Genomic DNA, 22,426 nt, shown 5'->3' with positions numbered 1-22,426 from the left:
TCTCTTATATTTCCTTTAATTTCACATTATTCTTTCTTGTCCTTCCAAATCCATCCTACCAAACAAGCTATTACAAGTATTAATTAAAAATTTTTGAAGTTTTTAACATAAATTTAGATAAAATTTCAATCAATCTGCTAAATTTAGGATGTTTTACTAGGAATTAGGAAATAAACTTATAATCATGATTCTACAATCTATCAAAGTTATGTACGTATTGAAAATGCACACTGTAAAATGTAAGTGAGTAGAATTACAAATGAGTAAAACTTGGGGAAATAAAGAATATACATAATTAAAATACACAAAAAAAAAATACAAAGTGAACAGGAGCTTAACTGAACTGAACTGATTGGAGCTGAACTGAACTGATTGAAGCCGAATTGAACTAAATTGGAATTAAGCTGAAGTGAACAGGCCCGTAGTATTAATGAAGAGTTGTAATGCAAACATCTTTTATTCCAAATTCTCTTCCCATTAGAATCCAATTTCCTGCCTTTGTAAAAAATTAAAAAATAAATAAAAAATAAAAAAAACCTCCAATTTCCTCATAACAAGCTAAGGTAGCAAGTATGAGATTTTACTACACTTGGAAGTAAACTCTAATAATTATCATTGTCAATTCTCATTTGTACTTTTTTTTAAGGTAAGAAAAAAAGGAAAGCGTAAGGCACCCCTCCTCCTCACGAGGGGAACGCCTAGCACATAATTCTTATTTGTACTTATGTCGCAAATTCGCAATAATAAAATAAGAAAATAGAGTATGTATAAGATTATATAATACTCCCTCCGTTTTTAAATACTTGCTCCAATTCTACATGTATGGAGTTTTAGGAGAAATTGGATAAAGTAAATAAATATGGAGGTAGCGGGGTTGGGGAAAAAAATTATAAAAAAAAAAAAAAAAAACAAAAACAAAAACAAAACAAAAAAAATAAAAGTAGTTGAGAGAATTGGAGGAGAGAAAATGTGAAATTAATAAAATATAATTTATGTTGGGTCCATTAGGTAAGAAAAACGAATCAAATTTTGTAAAAGAATTTCAAATAAGGAAATGGAGCAAGTATTTAAAAACGGCTGAAAAATAAAAGTGGAGCAAGTATTTAAAATCGGAGGGAGTGTGATAATTTAATTTATTCATATACAATTTAACCAATTGTTATATACTCGTATATAGATTATATACATTTACCCGTATACTTGTTTACCAAACTCTAATTGGTAAATATTGTGAATAGTTTATCAAACTTCTCCTGCAACAGGTCCATAGCACCAACTACAGATCATATAATACAACATATTGAAGGAGCATATTGTAGCTAAAAACCAATAATAATAGTCATAATGACCTCTGTTGACATTACTTGAAACCCAACTCTCTTCTCCTCCTCTCTTTGTTATATCATTCACCAAGTTAAATATCAAACTAGCCAACAAGTTTGCAACGGCCATTCCTACACCAAAGAGACAAGTTGCTATACTTGACATGCTTTTCGGCATTTCAGTGTAGAAGAATTCGTTTTGCCCGATAGCATTGAAGGCTTCAGCAAGACCACTGAAGATATATTGGGGTACTAACCAAAAGGCGGACATGAGGACTGCCTGTCCGTTATTATCCATGAGCCCTTGAGGAATGGCTCGTTCCCTTCTTACGTTCTCAACAATTCCAGCAACCAAAATAGACATGAATGCACAGAATAGCCCTATTCCCATCCTCAACTTCACACTAAGGGTAACGGGTTTGCCACAAACCCACGATGCTAAGGGGAGGAGTACGCGATCATAGATAGGAATCCAGACTACTATCACGATGGTTGTGAATGTAATGAATGAGGCTGCAGGATCTTCAAAACTCGGCCCTAGGTGTCTGTCCATGGATTTCGCTTGTAGCAGCCCAAATGAACTCTGGCTCGCGTGTATGGACATTATCACCCCTGTAGACCAAATTGGGAGGACTCTAATGAGAGACTTGAGCTCTTCAACTTCCTCCACCGTGCATAGTGTCCATGGATTTTTGGCCAGGCCATCCGGACCAATGTCTTGATCGCGGTCTTGAATGATACAAGCATTGTTTAAGCACCTAAAATCAATAATGATCAAATACAGGTTAGATCGATTTCTTCACAAACTTTTGGCACGAGTAACGAATTTGAAAGGCCTAGACGGCTAAAATAGAGTTGGAGATACAATTGTTGTTATAATGATAAAAGAAACTGACCTTAATTTGTCACTTGGGACAATTACTGTCGAATCTTTTTCATGATAGTACTGATGAACACTTGATCCTAGAGGTTGCACATTCATTTTTCGGTTTCTAAAAGCAACAACAGCAACTCGTATTAGGCTGCTAAACAGACTTCTTTTTACCTGATTCATCACATAGTAAGGAGCAGCAAGGAAGAGGAAGAGCGTCGATAAGAACATAAGTATCACTGGAACTCCGAAACCAATTGTCCAACCCCAGTGATCTTGGATGTACACAATTACTGTCATTGCGATTACAACAGAAAAGCAACCACAAGCATAGTACCAATTGAAGAAAGTTTCAAGAATTGTCTTGTTTTTGTGATTTTCTCTTTGGTCTACTTGATCAGCTCCAAATGCTAGTGAGCAAGGCCTAACACCACCCGCGCCAATTGCTATGAAAAGAAAGGAGGACAGAAGGAGAGCGTACGTTCCTGCTGTGGTTTTGGCTTCAGGGATTATTGTTGTCATCCAAAGGATAATCATCCCCTGTGTTAAGAAAATTTAATTCTACACCATAAAAATAAATACTGAAGATAACTTATCGGGAATGCCCCACTTTCTCATAGTGAGAAACATGGCATTTTCGTAAATAAATCATCATCACATGGCATTTTCGTAAATAAACCAACAACTTTATTCAATTGTGGAGCCCACAATAATGGAAAAATTGTTGATTTATTTACGAAAATGCCCCCATGAGAAACAAAGAATTTCCCATAACTTATCTTTCAACAAACTTGTTTGCTCCTTTCGATCCTTTTTGTTCTTTCCAATTGTAACAACACAGAAAGATTTCAAATGAGAAGAACAAAAAAGGATTGAAGGGTGTATAAGATTTTCTAGAACAAGAACAAAAAGGACATTACTATATAAGTTTAATTAACTTGGCAATTCAACTTTGATTCTTAATCAATGGAAAAAAGGAGCTTTAAAAATAATTATTCACTTTGGACAAGCGTTAATAATTTAACCAATATGCTTAATTGTCTTATTGTCAATTCATAACAAAAATCCTTTCTTCATACATTTTTCCTATATCTGAGCCCTATATACAAAGTGTCAATTACATGCATGCGATTTAAATGTAATGTGGTTGCCATTGTTTGGATTTGGTACCATTTTGTAATTTAGCTTGTTTTCAACAATCATATCTAATTTCCTTGTAGTTTGCTTTAGATACAAAATATTTTTAGCTCTAAAGAAACCACTTACTCTTATTTCATTATGTGTATTCGTATTTTAATTGCAATGTCAAGGTTACCATGCATTTAATTAATATAACCACAAAAATGTAAACTTGTATTTTTAAATTAAAAAAGAATATCCTCATTTTAATTAATCCTTACTCATCATACATGATACCACACAAAGAATAATAATGTACTAAAAAGTATCAATTTAGTATATATATATATATATCAAATACATATTTAAAAAGTATCAATTTAGTATATCAAATACATATTTGGAACCCTAGAACTAAGGAAGTATATGAAAGCTTCATTTTACTCCAATGCTAGACCACAACTTCACGTTTGTTTTAGATGCTATAAATAAATAATCAACTTGAGAAAGAAATTGTAAGTTGATAATAATTAAATGGTCCGAATTAAATACGGAGTACGAAGTACTATACATCACAGGAACTCTGTAGTCCGTACTAATTACAAGAGATACGATATTTTTAACAAATAATTTAGTATTTTTTTTCCTTCAAAAAAACAAATAATTTAGATTTTTTCCTTAAAAAACAAAAAAAACAAATAATTTAGATTTTTTTAATTTTGGATACTATGCGCACATAATGTGTGTCTGTGACACTGTCAAATGGATTAAGTTTTAAATTATGGGAAATTGGGAATTGGCAAGTGACGACAATCCTCACAAACTTCCACATTAATTCATTACTACTCGTATTATTATCCACAAACTCCCTAGCAACCCATTAACATTAACCTAACAATGTCCATCTTGCTAGTAATTTGACAAAGAACGCATTGTGTGGTGGTTCCACCACCACCATCACCCACAATCAGCGGCAGATCTAACTTGTGGATTGTTAGCTTAAAAGGACTAGCTACATTCATTAACGAAATTTTTTATCTTGTAAAATTAGTTTAGATTTTTCTACGGCAAAAAATGATCTTGATTTCAATACCGAATAATACATATGTATTTTAAATTCGGCCAATTTCCAAACTTTTAAAATCTTTTTTTCCTGTTTGGAATATATGCAATATAGTGAGTTACTTTCCCATTTGATGAAAATTCATTTAACAAAATGTTCACAGTTTTCTTTCAAAGAAATAAAGAGTTCACAATTTTGGTAATAAAACAATTTACAGAGAAATAAAACACCAATTCTCCATCATTTTTTTTCAAGAGGAAATAAATTTTGGATCTGTGATAATCTCAAGGAAATAAATCTTCCTCAATAAAGAAAAGGTTGTTAGACATGATAATAAGAAATTTAGAATAGTCAACAAATAATCAATCAATACTACACGTATGTAGTACAACAAAAGTCTGATCAAAATTAATTATTCGATTAGATCCAATTTAAATATAAATGTTATTTATCCGAATAACTTACACCCCTGAAGTGATTAACAACAATAAACAGATCAAGAGTATTATTATATGAACATAAAATTAGAGATGAACATACCAAGAGGCTGAAGATTGAACCAACACCGATAGTAAGGAAACGGCCTAGATAAGAATCGGCCACAAAAGCACCAACTATAGGCAAGAAATTGATAGCAGCTGTCCATAAGAAGAGCAAATTCTGGCCTTTGGCTAAGCTCATCTTGTAATCATTCATCAAATAAACTATCATGTTCGTCGTCAATCCATAACTTGCTAACTTCTCAAATGACTCATTTGCTGCCAATCCAATAATTTATATATTTGGTTACGAACAACAGAATCATGCAAAACTAATTAATGCAAGTTTCTTGGTGATTACTAATAAAAAAATATGCAAAGATATACATATAATTAAAATGAGGTACCAAGTTTTTGTTAATTTACCTATGATGAATGGCAAGGTAATAAAGCTACCCTTGTTTCTCTTAGAAAACGTTTCCTCTTGTTGATGCTCGTTTATAAGCCTTTGCTCCAGACTTTCATCCTCCATTTGCACACAAGATTGTTCAAGCTTCAAGATAATATGTATATATGTATTACGCCGTGCAATGTATTTAGTAATTTTACACTTGAGTTTATGTAAGAATTTTTAAGCGAGCTTTACAAAAAATATATTCCAATATCAACTATATTTGATTAGTCTTTTGGGTCCTAGATATTTTTAAATATGAAATATATATTTGTGCAATAATTGCTCATTGCTATTTTTAGTAGGACCAGACGATCACGTTCTCTTTATGGCAATCTCACCCAAACTTATTAAATATAATCTAAAAACGTTTTGCACGGTGGTTAGTGTTTAAAGTCAAGCTTATTATGACTTGAAACCGTGAAAGTCCTGGATCGAATTACTAGAAATATATTATTAACTAGTTTTTGGCCCGGGCAATGCCCCGGGTCATTATATGTATATTATAAATAAGATTTTATAATAAAAATTATGTGATAAATTACATATATAGATTAAATTAGTTATATTTGTTGTAAATAAATGAGTATTAGTCTAGTACAGCCAGTATAAAAATATTTAAATAAGATAAAAAAAAAATCTCACAAACAATGGAACAATATCGGTGTATCATAATGCAAATCACTGACTTGAAAACGAATTTCCGACCCAACCAAGGTGCTCAATTGTATTCTTTGGCACGAACCCTAAGGTTAACACACCACTTCTACACAAAGACACTTCTGGAATAATGTAGGTTTGAGTCAAGTAACTTATGGTCTTATGTCCAATAAAGAATGTGTTTAGAATTTTGTGTTTGATGTATTTTTCAAGTGTAAAAATCAAAAAAAGGCTTTTTCTATTTATAGAGAAACATGAAAGAATATAGAAGATGAATCTCAAGCATCAAGGAAATCACCTTAAACATCCTCTTAAATGGGGGGTTATGAGAGTTACTTATCAAGAGAATAATGGTGGTGATTAATCACCTTAAACTTCCTCTTAAATTAGGAGTTATAAGAATTACTCAAGAAATAACATGACGCCACATCATCTGCCTAGTCATGATGACACGTGGCGAGCTCATGTCTTCCCATTGAGTTTTAATATATATATAGATTGGGTAGGAATTTTCTAGTAGTCTTAGGACTAGATCGAATGTCAAAAAGTTTAGAGAGAATGTAAAAGCTTAATTATATTTAAGTGATTCTATAAGTATATTTATAGTACATGGGTAAGTTATCATTATCCTACATGCCCTGACAAGACGAATATCCAGAACAAGAGATTAGGTTTGGATATAACACCTCAAATCCTATTTAATGTTGAACTTGAAGTGAAGGTGAGAAGTGTTTGTTTTATTGCATTCTGACTCTTTGATGAATCACATTTATATAGGATTTATAAACACGTTTATGCTAAGTTTATAGTAGCTTTTTAGGTCTTTTAGTCTCGTTTTTGGTCGCAAATGCATAAGCTGTCCATTTTGAGCTCTATTACGCTCCGTTTGTGTTTTATTAATATTTCAGGTAGTTTCTATAACTATTTGGACGCCTTCAAAGTGGTTTTGGAAAAATCGGATAATGAAAGTATGAAACGTTGATGAATCGAGCTCGCTCAATAGAATATATGTGATTATGTAAGCTTAGGTTGAGATTTATATGCATGATAAATGAACATAGCATTCACAAGGGTCGCTATGCATCTTTCGGAAATGAATTTGAGTTGAAAATGAAGCAGAACGCTAATGAACGATGAGGCGAAAAAAGACCTTTGTTCATTGTTTCAGGCATAACTCGAGTTCTACAGATCGGATTGAGGTGATTCAAGTCGGGTTGGAACTAGAATTGAAGTGCTTTCCAATGATAGGTCGCACGCCTTCATATGATTCTTGGATCGTAAGTTACAGCCACTCGAAGTCAGCCCTGCAAACCTGCCAATCAAGCGCCCACCCATCGAGCGATGGGCTGCTGCACACACGAGCCCATGAAGCTGCTTGGCCCGCAGGAAATCCATCAGGCGATGGTCGTCATCGCCCTTGATCACTCGACCATCGGGCACCCATCAGGCGATGGGTCTGGCGTGCAGTTACTTGGGTCATTCGGCCTCCACCGACTTTGATTCTCCAAGCGACCAATCACATGACGACTTTTGTTGTTTTTATTTCCTTATTTTATTTTATTTATTTATTTTATTTAGGATTAGGCTTAATATAAATAATGGAGAGGATTTTATTTTCTTCTCTTATGCTTTATTTTCTAAAAACAACGCTTCTTTATTTTTCTCTTGAACCCTAATTTCTCATGGCATCTCCATGGATTCTTCCATGATTATTGGGTTTACTATTTTAATTCATTGATGTATTTTATTTCTATTTCTTGCTTTCAATTATGTTTTATTCCTTAATTTTAGTTTTTATTATTTATTATTTATTATTTATTTCATGCTTGAGTAGTATTATTTCTATGGCTTGGGAATCCATGTTTATACTATGAATCTTGATTGATATTTTTGATATTTTCATTATTGATTTCCCTAATTGATAGTGTTTTATTGTTAATCTTGCAACCTGATCAACTGTTTGATTAATTATTGTTAATAAGAGTTTGAATCGAAAGATCCTACTTTTAGAGGCTTACCTACAATTAGCAGTTCTGATTATGTTAGCGACCAAACTACATATGTTGAATTGAGAGCGTTAAGACCCGACCGTAGGCTTATTAATTGCTCAAGATAATTGATTGATTAAATTGTTAATGATATTTTGATAGTTTTTAGAACTATAAGCATGGTGAACCATAACCTAGGCCTTTTTATTAATTGTTTTGTTCCTATTTTAATTTAGACTATCTTTTTATCCCAATTTCTTGACATAGTTTAGTTTCACCAAATTCTTAGAGGTTAGATTAAATAGCAATCTCTCTGTGGATTCGACCCTACTTACCCTACTACATTGTTAGTTGGTTTTGTTAGGAATTTATTTTTGACAAGTGTATGACAACCTATCACTCTTCAAAAGGGTTTGGAGAGCAAAAGGAGGCTAGATGTCAACTGACTCGAGACTATAGAGAGAGTATTTAACTCTCTTAACCATACTAATACAAGAATTAAAACAAAGATTGGGGGTACAAACATAGTGAACTACTTGACAAAACAAATGTTGTGGTTGAGAAGATTTATTGCCAGTACTAGCCATAAGATGTTTTAAAATTGTTCCCATGCATTTATTGATCCTGCAAAAACAAAATATGAAGTACCTTTTTCCTTTCTTATTCTTCACCTCTGGCCTTCCATTTTTCCTTAACGTGGCAATAAACGTGAAGGTAGAGGATGGTGGAAAAGACTGCACCTGGTCGAGTTCAAAGTTCATGGGGTCTTTGTCGTTAGAAACTACGGATTCTAGCTACATCAGCATTATCAGTGGTAGTTAAAGTTCTTGTAGGTACCGCTCTCCCATCCTCGATACTTGAACCCTCATTGCTGCTAGAAGTTAGGCCAGTAGAGACATGATCATCTAACTTTTCAACGACAGCCGTCCAACAACATGACTAATTACAGCAGTGTCCATAGGTCGCTTGGCCTTTTTCTTTTGGCTCTTTCTGGCACGACTCCTCTTCTCCGGACCAACCATCCTAATTGGCATGCACAAGGTTTCTGGAACTTTTGAGTCCTTTGCCTTTTGAGATATGTGATTCCCATCCTAGGTGGTATTTTCCTTCACTCGTACAGTCATCCATGAAACAGTAGAATATTTGAAGAAATTCAAGGTTTTTCCTTGGCTGAGATCCAAATAAGACAAATGGAAAATACAAGTAGCGTCCATGGAGAGTAAGTCTTTTACCTCACTCTGAGCTTTGCTACTAGGTAACCTATTAGATTCTAGACTGATTGAAGGCTTGCTGACCTTCCCCTTTTTGTTGAAGCTAGCATGGGACAGGTCGGACTCCTAAGTACTTCTTTTACCCTTGAGCTTGCTAGCTTTGCTTCTTAGCCCCTCCACCTTCTCCATCTCACGGAGGATGTCTTAATTGTTAAGCTTTGCGTTGGCTACTTTGCCAAGGTCTTCATGGGCCTCTTTAAGTTGATAATAATTGATTTCGGCTAAAGCCCTTCTATAAAGGGATCTAGTATTGTTACCATCAAGCATGATGACTAAAGAGCAAAGCTCCTTAGCTTGTTCATAATCATGAACCTTTAGGGCGCAAGCTACAAGGGGGATATGGCGAGGTTCCATAAAAAAAAACAAAATCATTTTCACGAACCTTTAGTTTGTTCATAATCACGAAACTTTAGGGCGCAAGCTACAAGGTTTAACTTAAGGGATATGGCGAGGTTCCATAGAAAAACAAAATCATTTTCATTTCTCGGCAGACCAAAACACAGAAATTTCAACCCTCTGTCATACTTGGAGAACATAAAAGAGCGAAGAACAAAGTTACCACCTTCGACCTCATAGCTCGTTCGTGAAATCAGACGAAGAACTAGAGCCCAAGCCCAAAAGATCGCTGCTACTATAGGAGAAGAATAGCGCGCTAGTGAACAAGTCGCTTGGGAGATCGCCGTTGGCACCTCGGTGACCTGGGATGGTTCGTCGGCGATTGAGGAGCAAGACAACCCACTCAAATAATTGTCGGCGACCCAGTGGGTTTAGTTGTTTGAGATGGCTGGTATTGAGAAACCACGGGCTTGAAATTGGTTGTTTTAAGGGTTTTGTCAAGCGCGTTCCTTAGACGCATAGCACAACTAGTTTAGAAAATTTGGAGGATATTGGATTCTTTGTTTCTATTGGGAATTTGTATCAATTATTTTGGCTCTTAATAATCTTTAGTTCACGTCAGCTTTATATATTAAGCTTAAATAGGTACGTTCAAATGTTTATTTCAACCCATTTCATTCAATGCAATTCAATTCAATTCAATTTAGCTTAACTTTATTAATCTAATTTGACGTACCAATAGTAAGATCTTACGTATTTAGCCCTCTACGAAAATACCATGTACCCAAGGGGCTCTATACCCTAAGCGTTTGTATGGACAAGTCAATCCAAAAGTCTATCGTAGTATAGTGTATCCCTAAACTTTATCGTCCACAAATACAATTCATTTGTTTCTTTTTATTTCCAACACTTTACATTTCACATTTGCCAATGCATTTAATTGCAGATAACCTTAATTACCAATAAGTAAATACTGTAAAATTGTATATAATGAAATCATTAATCAAGACGAATCTAACACCTCACGTGACTAAGTTTTTTCTTACAATTATAATTATTGAATTCAATCATAATAGAGTATGTGAATAAATGAATAATGTAAAAAGTCAAACCGTTACAAACAAAAGAAAACGGAAAAAATATGATAATATGAACTTGACAGCCCACTAAAAAAATGGTAAGTGGGAAGCCCACCCGATACGGACGGAGTTCACTATATTCAATCCGGGTTTATACTTGAACGATTAGTCCTTCAAACAATCAAACCTTCTATTGCAAATTTGCAATCGTCTCCATCTTACTAAAACTTCACCACTCCAAAATTTTCAAACATTCTCTTAACTTTTTCATCAAAATATGCAGCAGGTAAATTTTCCCTTTAAATTTCTACTTTATTTGTTGGTTTATGTTTTTTGGGTGATTTTTGTGTGTCTGAATTTTGCTGGAAATTTTGCATTTCAGGGTACAGGATCAGAGACCCAAGTTACTTGGGAAGATCAGCAGAATATCAATAAGTTTAGTAAGCTCAATAATCGATTTCATGAGCTAATCGATGAGATTAAATTCCTCAAGGTGTTTCTCTCTCCTTTCAATTTGCCTTATATTTGCTCCTTATTTTATGATTCTAATTTTTGTGTAAATTTCGGATTTGCCTTTTGAATTTTGGGGATATATTTGATCTGGGTATTAGTTATTGATTTAATTAATTAATGTGTTTTAGGTTTATAAATACTGAAATAATTATTGATTGTTTGAGTTTTATGGTAGTATAATTTTTAGGTTTTGTGGGTTAATTGAAGCAAGGAAACTTGGAAATTGCTATAGCATTAGTAAAATTAGGTTTTTTTTTTTTTTTTTTTTTTTTTTTTTTTTGGTTGTAGAGGTAGTGGCTGATTAAAAATGAGTACTGTTGGAACTGTGTCAACTTTGTTAATTTAGCTTGTCATCCAGTTTCAGTATTAGAATAAGGCTAGGACGAGTTTTATGGAATGAAGGATGCTGAAGACAAAAGCGAAAAATTGTCTTCTTTGTATGTTTTCTGATGCCATGTCCATAGGAATATAGGATGGTGATTTTGAGCTATGCTTTTTTAAAGTAGTTATTGAAACCGATAAGTTGTGACAAGTCGTATTGTAGTTAATCTTAATATTGAAGTATAATCTGCTTGCTATTTGACTTTGAGGATTCTTAAGATAATAGCTGTTAGGGCCGCCGCACACGTTCACACACCCACTAGTATGATATTGTCCGCTTTGGGCCGGCAAAGCCCGCACGGATTTGTTTTTGGGCACAACCCAAAAGGCCTCATACTAGTGTAGTGAACATCTCATTAATAAGGAGCTCTCCTCCTCCTTATTTCTTCCATGTGGGACTTGGGATGCATATTCCCAACAATAGCATTGCTATTTGCTGAATTTGCTTCAAATACTACATTACTGTTGCATTGATCATATAGTTTGATGGATGAACAATTAGACATTTTGTATTGCACAAATTAAAATGATAGGTGAGATATGCTGTCATTTTGGGGTATGTAAATGTAACTCACTATTAGAAATAACTGACAACCATTTATAAGGATGTTTTATTTGTTTAATCTTTCTAAGGGCAGCTTGTATGTGAGCCTGTGAGGTAACTGAAAATCAAGCCATCTGTATTATGCGAAGTGGCCATTGTCACTTTTGGAGGCAGCCTATATGTAATTTTGATTTTTATCTGTTGAACTATGAGTGTTTGTTAAGCGGTTCTGCTTCAGATGTGTTTACTGTGTAAGCTGGCTAGCTGGTGTTAAGATGTTTATGATAACAAATTGATAACGATGCTATATAAATTACTGGACTGCAGAAGTTTATTGAAGTTGTAATAGGCATCTATTGTTTTCTTTTTTACTTTTCAATGTTTGGAACTTTGGCTCCTTTGGTGTGTTGAGGGAGGGGGGCAGGGGATGGGTTGATGAGGGATGCCAATCTCCTGCTTCAATCTCTAATATAATGATAGTTGCAAAAATGCAAAGTTAAATTTTACCTTTCCTTTTGTTCTCCCTTGCTGCTAGTTGTACTTCCAAGAACAGAAATGCTATAAAATTATAACAGCACTACTATAAATCTGTACATTCAATGTTATTGTCTTTTAATGTACCTTTCCTTCTGTTCTCCCTTGCTTCTTACAACAACCCAACTCTAAATCTCTATGGCCAGATTTCTTGTTTTCAAAGACATCTAAATTATTTAGAGTACCTAATGTAATTTGCTAGAACGTAGAAATTATTTTCTATAGATTTAGAAATGTTTTTCTTGGTTATTATAAGCTTCCATGTGATATTTTTTTATTTCTAGGGAATTGTTGTGACTTTTAAGTGACTAAGTGAGTTAATGTGTCTTTGATTTTGTATGGCCTTCGGGTGGGTGAGAGGGAGGGAGGGAGGGGGTGGGGGGGGATGGTGGGGGAACTAAATTCCAATGCCAGACAATTAGTGCCTGGTGTAGAAGGCTTGAATTCCTTTCCATGTTGAAAAATTAGAGAGGGGATAAAATTTCGTCCCTGGACAATTAGTGCCTAGTGTTGAAGGTTTTGGCATTCACACATTTTTTTTCTCAGATTTTGTTAAACGTTATGTGATCAGCTACCAACTTCTGAAGTGTATGAATTATCTCAAAGTTTGTGAAGGCTGACCGGGTTTCCGGCTGAAAGCTTTATTGAAATTCAAAGGGGAAGCCCCAATTCAACTTGAATGTGGACAGTGTTTGGTTCTTTGATCAGCTCATACTTCATTGCATATGATCTCTCCGATTTTATTTCCTAGTTGAATGTGATTTATATTCTCTATCGTGATTACACATGTTAGGTTCCTCTGCTTAATAAATTTGCTATCTGACTTCCTCTCAGGATAAATGTGAGAATTTGGAAGATGCAAGCAATGAGCTCATCTTGACTGATGAGGAAATAGTACGCTTTCAAATAGGGGAGGTATTTGCTCATGTGCCAAAGGAAGAAGTAGAAACTAGGCTAGAAGAGATGAAAGAATTAACTGAAAAAAATTTGGAGAAACTTGAAGAAGAGAAGGAATCTATAACCGCACAAATGGCTGACTTGAAGAAGATCCTGTATGGCAAGTTTGGGGACTCCATCAATCTAGAGGAAGAGTAAAGAGATTGTTGACCTTATTATCCCCTCTTGAGGGATTCAGTGTCCAAGTGATCACTTTAATTTGAACAAGGGTAGTTATTTGTGAAGGCTATACCTTTTTATTTACAACATTTGTTGCAATCTGCAGGAGTTCCAGCGATCTCAGAGCCTAGGTTTAATTTACGGGATTTGTGGATTCAACTACTTTTCACTAGGTAGTGTTTGCTATGAAGTTATTCTAATGTTCTCATTTACAAGAATTGTTTTTATTTTTTCATTATAAACTCTTGTTTTGTGTAGCAAAAATGAACATAGATTGAGAAGTCAGAAATCAAGTTGGAGATTCAGATGTAACTGTGAAGTGTGGAACTAACAGCTACAGAACAAAATAATTTCTACAAAATTGAAGTTTTGCTCAATTCAAACGCAATTTCATTATATATCCACGCAATAAAATTCTTGAAGCATAGTTGCATCCTGCAGCAATAATCAATATACGAGAGTTGAGTAATCTGTAAGCAATATAAAGAGTGTGAACTACTGTAGTTTTAAGATGTAGCTCTACTCCGCAACACATACAAATTTCTCCGTAGACAGTAGTAGTAGAGTTTTTGTCAACCAAATTTGAAGCCTGGATTTTCATTATTATGAGGTATTGTAAAATGTACTACGTATAATAAATGGTTTCCTCCTAAACTTCAAACGCAATATAAAAATAAAATAAAAATAAAAATAAAGGAGGAAAAAATAAATAAATAAATTAAAATATTGAATTTTTGTTGAGAGTGGGATTTGAACCCACGCCCTTTCGGACCAGAACCTTAATCTGGCGCCTTAGACCAACTCGGCCATCTCAACTTGTGTGCTATAACATTCCAAATTATTGTTTTTAACACTTAAAAGACTTTATAGTACTACATATTGCATATTTGTAACAGTGTAAGTGTTACTAAGAGGTTTTTTTTTTTTTTTTTGGTCTTCTCATATCCATCTTAATTTCCATTATAACATAAGTAGGACCTGCTATGATTTCCTTTGTTGATTTGCTTTGTTTCTAACACCTGTAGACTGTAGTTGCTTGTTTTTTCGCTCATTGTCTTGTACTTTGTGTCTTCAAGTAAATATCAAATTGTCAATCAAACTCAGAAACCATTTCTGTGGAGCATTACTCTGTAAAAAAAATGATGTGCATCTTTTGTTGCATCTTTTGATTGCATGGTTGAGTTTTTATGATAGTTAAAGCTCTATGAAATTCTGAACAAGAGCTTGCATTATGATGGTCACATTGTACTTCTTTTGTTCGGAATTATTAGTCATGTACATTTCTCAAGGTGTTGGGTGTTTCGAAAAAGTTACCAAATTCCTCATAATAGTATAGGAATGTATTACTTCGAGAGGTTAGGCATCGATTACTACCCATTTCACATCCTGATTCGAGCGAGGTTAAGATTATGTAACAACTAAAACCACACAAAATTAAAAATTAGTGCATAGCCTTAAAAGACCTTAGTAGAGAAATTTAGCTGCTTTTAACATCACTTATTTCATCATCATTGAAGCAGCACCTTTTGCAACCTCAATGACAATGATGGCTCTTATTTACTGTATTAATAAACTAACACCTAAATTTAGGATTATATTTTACTGGAACAATAAACCAATACAAATTACGTGGAGAATTTGGATAAGATATCAACATATCACAGATTAGTGATGCTTTAATCGCAATTAAATTAATTGCCGTACTTCAACATCAAGATAATTTTTTTATGCAATCAACATCAAACATATAACAATGCAATGTCAACAACATTGCTAAAGTTGAAGTGTTGAACCCATTTTTTTTTTTTTTTAACCATATAATTGCTGACAAATTTCCAATGTACAACTTCATAAGAAAAACCTGCCATTTTCAACCATCACACTACAATTAAAAAAAAAAAAAAAACTAACCCAAATACAAAACAAAACAATTCGATCCCAGACTCGGCTCGAGTCCGAATGAAAGTGTTAAAACTTAAAACCTGACCCGACCTGAGCAGTCCAAGCTCAAGTTCGGCTCATTAACATTCTTATACACGTATCAAATTTACAATTTCCCAAAAAAAAAAAAAAAAAAATCAAACTCTGGCGTAAGTAGGTCTCAAAGGCTGACCTTCAAAACCAGGAACAAACCCAGTTAACCCATTACCATCAGCAACATCATCTTCATCGAGAAACAAATCATCAACACTCCGAAACGCAGCATGTAATCCAACAACAAAAAACCCAATCACAAGCGAAACCAACACATTCAATCCAACATTTGTAAAAACCAATGCGAGAATCGTAACAATGGTGAGACCAAGAAGAACGAATCGATCATCAATCGAACGATGAAAAACAACGATTGGATCATCTCTTGAGAGATAGAGGAAAACCCAGAGAACGAAAACAGCTAAGAAGACGATCATGGAGATGGGGTGCCATAGGAGGCTGAGGAAGAGGATGGAGAGGATGATGAGGGAGTAATTGAAGCGGAAGTAGTTGAGGTTGCGGCGGAGGCGGGACATGGCGGCGGAGTAGGAGATGGGGAGGGAGAAGGAGGAGAGAGAGAGGAGTTCGCGCCATGGACGGCGGTGGGAGATTAGGGTTTGGGTGTGGTGGGTGGCGCGGGTGATGAAGGAGTCGATGGAGGTGGTGGAGGTGGAGGTGGAGGTGGTGGTGGTTGTGGTGGGGATTGTGCCATAGTTTGGGGTGGTGGAGGTGGGTAAGGGTTTGGTTGACATTTTGGAGGAGAGAGAAAGGTGGAGAAGTTGAGAGAAAGAAGAAGAGAAAGGTGGAAAATGGAAAGAGGGAAATGTTGTTGTTGTTTATGGATGATGGGCTGATTGTGTGGGATGGACTTGCTATTTTTGTGGCTTTGTTGGGTGATATGGATGAATTGGTGTTTTGGTGATGTGCAAAGTGAGTTGTCTAAAGTGAAACAAACTAGAATTTGATCTAGTTTATAAGAGGAATTGGGTTGGGTCTTGAATTTGAGATTTTGAACTCGATTTGTGTATCAGATAAATTTGAATTGAACTGGACTTGTATTTAACTGATGGCAATTCAAACAAGGTTTAACCTAACAAAAATTGCAGTTGATGATATGATAAATTCGAAATCAATAATGTTTTGAATCTAACCAGAGTTAACTTGAACTTAAATTTGACTAAATGGTTGCTAATCCAATAGCTTTTTATTTTTTTTGGTATAGAAATAAGCAAATCAACTTAAAGGTGCAGTGATCACAAGATAGGCCGAGTTTTGGCAAAGAAAGTTGGCTCATTTTGGGCTAAAAACTTGCACCTAAATCATGTACTATTGTGGGCAACACAATAGCAAGCTTTTCAAGATGACCAAAATAATTATTAAAAATAAAATTAAAACCAAGTCGGATTGGCCTAAGTCAGGATTCCGAACCTAAAATATGCCAAATCCAGGCAGTTTTTGGGCTAAATCAGCAGGCTAGGTCATCTATAATCACCTCATGGTACTTGGTTCAACTTAACACAAATCCCCATTTTAGCTAGTCCATGATTGTCTAAATTAGAATAGCCCAATTTGACATGTACAACTTGATCATAATTGTGTTAATGTTATTCCTCTTTCTAAATTAATTCAACACTTATTTAGGCATAGAGTAAGTGCAACATTAGTTATTTAATACTTTTATATCATAGTTAAAAGTTAACAAATGCAAGAAAAATGGTTAAATATTTATAACTTTTTAAATTACAGCACTAAAACAGTGAAAACTTATGCAATACTATAATTAAAACTTAATTAAAACATAGAGTGTTATAAATTGCCAAAATATGACAATACTATACCTATCTGTTGTTAATCACATAGTCAAAACTAATGCAAGAAAATCAATCAAGATATTCAAACTCTTCTAAAAAATTCAATTCTAATCTAAACAATAAATATTACGGAGTTATTGCTCCCTTTGTTTCAATTTGGTTGTCGACTTGTCGCATTTAAAATTTTTAGAAATTTCAATACTAATGGATTCTAAACTTTAAATATAAATATAGTCATGTTGGATTTTGTTAAATTCGTCTCAATTGTAAATTAAATATGTAGTTTTTATACAGAATTTATGTTATATATAGTTTGAAGTATTTTAATTACAATATTACATTATTGAAAAATGCGCAAAGAGTAAACATAATAACTAAACAAATAAATAAAGGCGACACTCACTAAATTAGTCCTTTTTTTTCCCTACTATCCTATTTAAGTGTGTTACTCAGTGTCTATCAATCTTTATAGTTTTGCTTTATCTTTGATACGACAAAGAATCAAAGAAATGTTCTTTTTTTACCTTGTCTTATCCAACCACATTAGTCTACTTGTACCATTTAATAATACACAAAAATTTGAACAACTTTCACTAATCAACTATTTTTCTTGATTTCCATTGCTACAACAAGCAGCAAGATGTGTAATTTTTACAAAAATACGAGTATATAAATAATTAAATACTTGATATAAAGCACAAAAAAATTACATAGTGGAGTAGTAATAAATCTTTTGGAGTAATTACAATACTTATTCAGTAATTAAGCACGGTCAATGTTAGCAAATGCAAGAGATTAAACTCAAGTGAAACTTCAAATTAAACATTTCAAGGTGATGAAACTCTAAATTACTAATTACTTGCTATAAAACACATTAATGTTGTCATTAGGATTATAAATAGGAATTTGCTTCCATTCATTATGCATTATTTTGGGTTGTACTATATTCATACACCTTTGTTGCACGCCTTCTTATTATACAAACAAGCTTCTTCAAACCTCAAAAAGAATTCATCTAATGGGATTAGAAGTGATATTAGCAATATTTGTAGCAAGCTTGCATCTAAATTGGGTTAATGGACAACCCCCATTGGCCTCACCCCAAGTACCTTGTTTCTTTATATTTGGAGACTCTTTATCAGATAGTGGTAATAACAATAACCTTGTAACATTAGCCAAGGCCAATTTCCAACCCTATGGGATTGACTTCCCCAATGGCCCCACAGGAAGATTTACTAATGGCAGGACTACCGTTGATATTATCGGTAACTTTTCTTCCCTATTCATCTTATTTTCTCTTTTAAAAGAAATAGCCTTTAATTTCATGAAAAATATGATTTGATTACAAGTAGTCGAGTACTATGTATATTACTGAGCATATATATAAAAACTCAGATACTACCTCCGGTTCTTATTACTCACAACAAATGAATGTTTTATATCTCACAAATAATACTCCTTTGTTGCGAGTAATAAGAATCGGAGGTAGTATTTTTATTTGCAACCTCACTATGTTTAAATTATTACTTTTCAAATGGGCTAAATCTGGGTATAATTTGGGTTGGGCCCATTACCCTAAATGGGCTAATTAAATCTCTCTTTCAAACTAAATGTTTTTTTTTTTTTATTATTGTTTTTGCTTGATGTAATTATTGATTATCACTTTTATTATTATTATTATTATTATTATTATTATTATTATTATTATTATTATTATTATTATTATTATTATTATTATTATTATTATTATTATTATTATTTATTAACTTTTTTTTTCTTATAAGCTGAAAATATATTTATTTCGAATAGAATTGAACTTATCATCCTTTTTTCGGCAATATTTCACACAGGTGATCATCTTGGTTTAAAGAGTTACATCAAAGCCTTTCCAATTCTTAAAGAGCAAGAAATAGTTGATGGTGTAAATTATGCATCTGGTTCATCTGGAATTCTCCCTGAAACTGGCTTTCAAGTGGTAATAATAACATTTTTAATAAAAACATTGGCTAAGTTACAAAAATATTGATTATTCATGTTTTAATATTAATAGAAAAAAGAAAAGAAAATGTACACTTCATGTAGGGAACTAATCAACAATAAAAATGGCTATTATGAACTCATGCATGCAATGTTTATACATTAATCACTTAGATAAATAACTATGTACCATTTTTTTAAATAGTTGTAAAACAGCTAAAACTTTTACCATGAAAAAAATAAGCCTATGAGAAAATAACAGCTTTTTCATTGTTATAATAATGCCAGTGAAAGGGCAAATGGGACAATGTCTTAGTAACAAAGGGAATACAACATAGGACATACAACTTTACATTTTTTCCATAACAAAGAAGATCATTTAACTAATCTTCTCTAAACATATACAAAGTACTCCAAAAAATGTTAATGATGATCACTTTGCCTATATTATGTGTAGGGAGGGCGCATTGGTTTGGAACAGCAACTGCGCAACCACAAACAAATAGTGTCAAGAATTCAATCAAAGCTAGGCCAAAACAACTCTGCTGCTCATCTCAACCAATGCCTCTACTCCGTCAATGTCGGGAGCAACGATTGGATGTTCAACTATTTCTTGAGAGCACCTCCGATAGTCCAATCCCCTCCCCAAGCTTATGCTGATAGCCTCATCACTCAATTATCCGGCCAATTAAACGTACGTATGCTAACCTAAAAACCATCTTCAATCTTCCAACTTTCAAGCATATTCAATCATTTTTCTATATTGTAAAACGGCTTATACTTTGACATATCTTGTAATATAAGTTGTGGTTACTAATCTGTTTCGATTGTTATTGGATAACTCTTGTAGACTCTTTATGATCTAGGAGCCAGGAAGGTGATATTATTTGGAGTTGGACCACTTGGATGCCTTCCTCTTTTAAATCCACAAGGAACATGTTCGAAATTCATCAATGATATTCTAGACATGTACAACACCAAGCTAAGATCACTAGTCGATACATTCAATAAGAACCATACCGATGCTAAATTTATTTGGATCAACACTATGGAAATCGTCTCCCCGGATAATCTTCAAGGCCTAGGTACATTTATTCTCCTTGTTTTCATTTCATACTTATACTCACAATAACCCACAAATTAAACGACTCTGTTTACGTTGAATATTGAGTAACGTTACACTAAAAAAATCCAACTAAAAATGTAATTAAAAAAGCTAAAAGATTAATCAATAAGCCACAATTCTTTTTTAACCTATCTCAAAATAATATGTCACTTTTTAAATTCAGTAAGTTTAAATTGAACTCTACTTTAGAAAATGCTCCTAAGTATATTAGCAAGGAAACGCAACACTATTTTATACAAAGTAATTTATATTAGTGATTCTTGGTTGAAAATCTTGCAGGTTTGAATATAACAAATGTACCTTGTTGTGGGATATTAGAAAATTTGTTATGTGATCCGCTTAGTATTCCATGCACAGATAGAGGGGATCGTGCTTATTGGGACCAAGCCCATCCCACCGAGGCGGCTAACATAGTTCTAGCCGGACGAGCCTTCAAAGCCCTGAATTCGACCGATGCTTATCCTATGGACATAAGCGGCCTAGCTCAGCTCTAGATTCATGGACTTCAAAGCCAATAAGAGTATGGATGATTCTACTGTGTCATTTTTCAAAAAATGACACCATAACATGCTGACGTGGCATGCTATGGTTGGTCAATTTTTTATTTATTTTTAAAAGATAAATTATACTATACATGTATGTATTATTATAAATACATGTATTTTTTTATATAAAATACATAACTATTGTATTTAATTTTTTTTTATTTTAAAAAAATATTTTTGAATCGATCTTCTTCCCTAGATCTTGCTGCAATTGGATCTTCAATTGAAGCAGAATTCTGAGCGCACCTTCTGGATCGTCAATTGGAGTATGCACAATTCGAAATGGTTGTTGCTAGTGAAGGTCGGAATTTTTGTAATTGGGTGGCGAATTGATGTAATTGATGGTGAATTGGAGGTTTTAATTGTTGCAATTGCTGCGTTTTGGTGATTGAAGCAGCGTGGATTGAAAGTGGTGGTTGCGTTGGTGACTGAAATTGGTGATGATGTGCGGTTGAAGCCGGGCGGTGGTACGGTGATTGATTGCGGGGCTGAGCTGCTGAAGGATGCGGCAGACTGGGCTAATGTAGCAGTGCGGTGGCTGGAGCGGCGAGAGGGCTACTGGTGGCTGCTTTGCTGTCCGATGGTTGGAGGTGGTTGTTTTGCTACTAAGTGGTGCGGCAGCAGTGAGTTGTTGGGTTGCAGGCAGCCGGTTTGGGAGGAGTTGTTGGTGGTGAAAAGCAGCGACACAAAGGGATTTTCATAATTATAATTAAGTATTTCTTAAAAAATACATGTATTCTAAAGAATACATATATAAATACAATTTTAATATATGATGGAGCTTAAAAATAATTCAAAATAAAAATCAAAATACTAAATATGGGCCAATTAAATTTCGCCATATCAGCATATTGTGGTGTCATTTTTGAAGAATGACATTGTAGAATTTTTAATAAGAGTATAGGATCAAATCATCCATAGAGATTAGAGATAGTTAAATGACATTGATGTGCTTTCAATTTTACATATGTTTGTTGAATTTGGTCTTTTTAGACTATTGTTTGTAGATTTAGACTAACAGAAATAAATAAAACTTTTTACATATGCCTTTGCCTAAGCAATTTATTTACTCCCTTTGTCTCATAATAGTGATACATGACACAGTCAAATATTACACACATGCCAATGCACTAGTTTGACTTTATTTTTATATAATTAAATATTAATAAAAAATTATTTTAAAAAATTATATTATGAAATTTTATATTAAAACCTATCTAACAACATATTTTATGATAAACTATATTTTTATTATGTAAAAATTAT

General features: G+C 33.7%; 3 protein-coding genes, 1 non-coding gene and 1 pseudogene across 4 annotated transcripts; 2 read left to right on the top strand and 3 right to left on the bottom strand.

Moving 5' to 3' along the window:
* Positions 1 to 1,119: 1,119 nt before the first annotated feature.
* LOC145576299 (protein NRT1/ PTR FAMILY 1.2-like) lies at positions 1,120 to 5,129 on the bottom strand. The gene is made up of 3 exons (XM_081634075.1): positions 4,916 to 5,129; positions 2,219 to 2,733; positions 1,120 to 2,080 (listed from the first exon to the last, which is right to left on the bottom strand). Exons 1-3 carry the CDS (start codon positions 5,084 to 5,086, stop codon positions 1,243 to 1,245), a joined length of 1,524 nt encoding a protein of 507 aa, XP_081490201.1. The 5' UTR covers positions 5,087 to 5,129; the 3' UTR covers positions 1,120 to 1,242.
* Positions 5,130 to 10,814: 5,685 nt separating this feature from the next.
* Positions 10,815 to 14,039, top strand: LOC145576296 (putative prefoldin subunit 4). The gene is made up of 3 exons (XM_081634074.1): positions 10,815 to 10,925; positions 11,022 to 11,132; positions 13,446 to 14,039. The coding sequence occupies exons 1-3, from the start codon at positions 10,917 to 10,919 to the stop codon at positions 13,704 to 13,706; spliced, it is 381 nt and encodes a 126-aa protein (XP_081490200.1). The 5' UTR covers positions 10,815 to 10,916; the 3' UTR covers positions 13,707 to 14,039.
* A 423-nt stretch (positions 14,040 to 14,462) lies between these two features.
* TRNAL-AAG (transfer RNA leucine (anticodon AAG)) lies at positions 14,463 to 14,543 on the bottom strand. Its single transcript has one exon. It is a non-coding gene; the product is annotated as a tRNA-Leu (tRNA).
* Positions 14,544 to 15,523: 980 nt separating this feature from the next.
* On the bottom strand, positions 15,524 to 16,533 carry LOC145576295 (PRA1 family protein E pseudogene; annotated as a pseudogene).
* Positions 16,534 to 18,530: 1,997 nt separating this feature from the next.
* On the top strand, positions 18,531 to 21,863 carry LOC145575213 (GDSL esterase/lipase At1g29670-like). The gene is made up of 6 exons (XM_081633112.1): positions 18,531 to 18,777; positions 19,363 to 19,487; positions 19,947 to 20,183; positions 20,340 to 20,574; positions 20,895 to 21,028; positions 21,558 to 21,863. The coding sequence occupies exons 1-6, from the start codon at positions 18,531 to 18,533 to the stop codon at positions 21,861 to 21,863; spliced, it is 1,284 nt and encodes a 427-aa protein (XP_081489238.1).
* Positions 21,864 to 22,426: the final 563 nt, after the last annotated feature.

The sequence above is a fragment of the Chenopodium album genome, chromosome 13, assembly GCF_948465745.1.
Source record: "Chenopodium album chromosome 13, dcCheAlbu1.1, whole genome shotgun sequence".
Taxonomy (NCBI): domain Eukaryota; kingdom Viridiplantae; phylum Streptophyta; class Magnoliopsida; order Caryophyllales; family Amaranthaceae; genus Chenopodium; species Chenopodium album.
The sequence above is the reverse complement of the archived record's forward strand: the minus strand, read 5'-3'. Positions and strand labels throughout refer to the sequence as shown.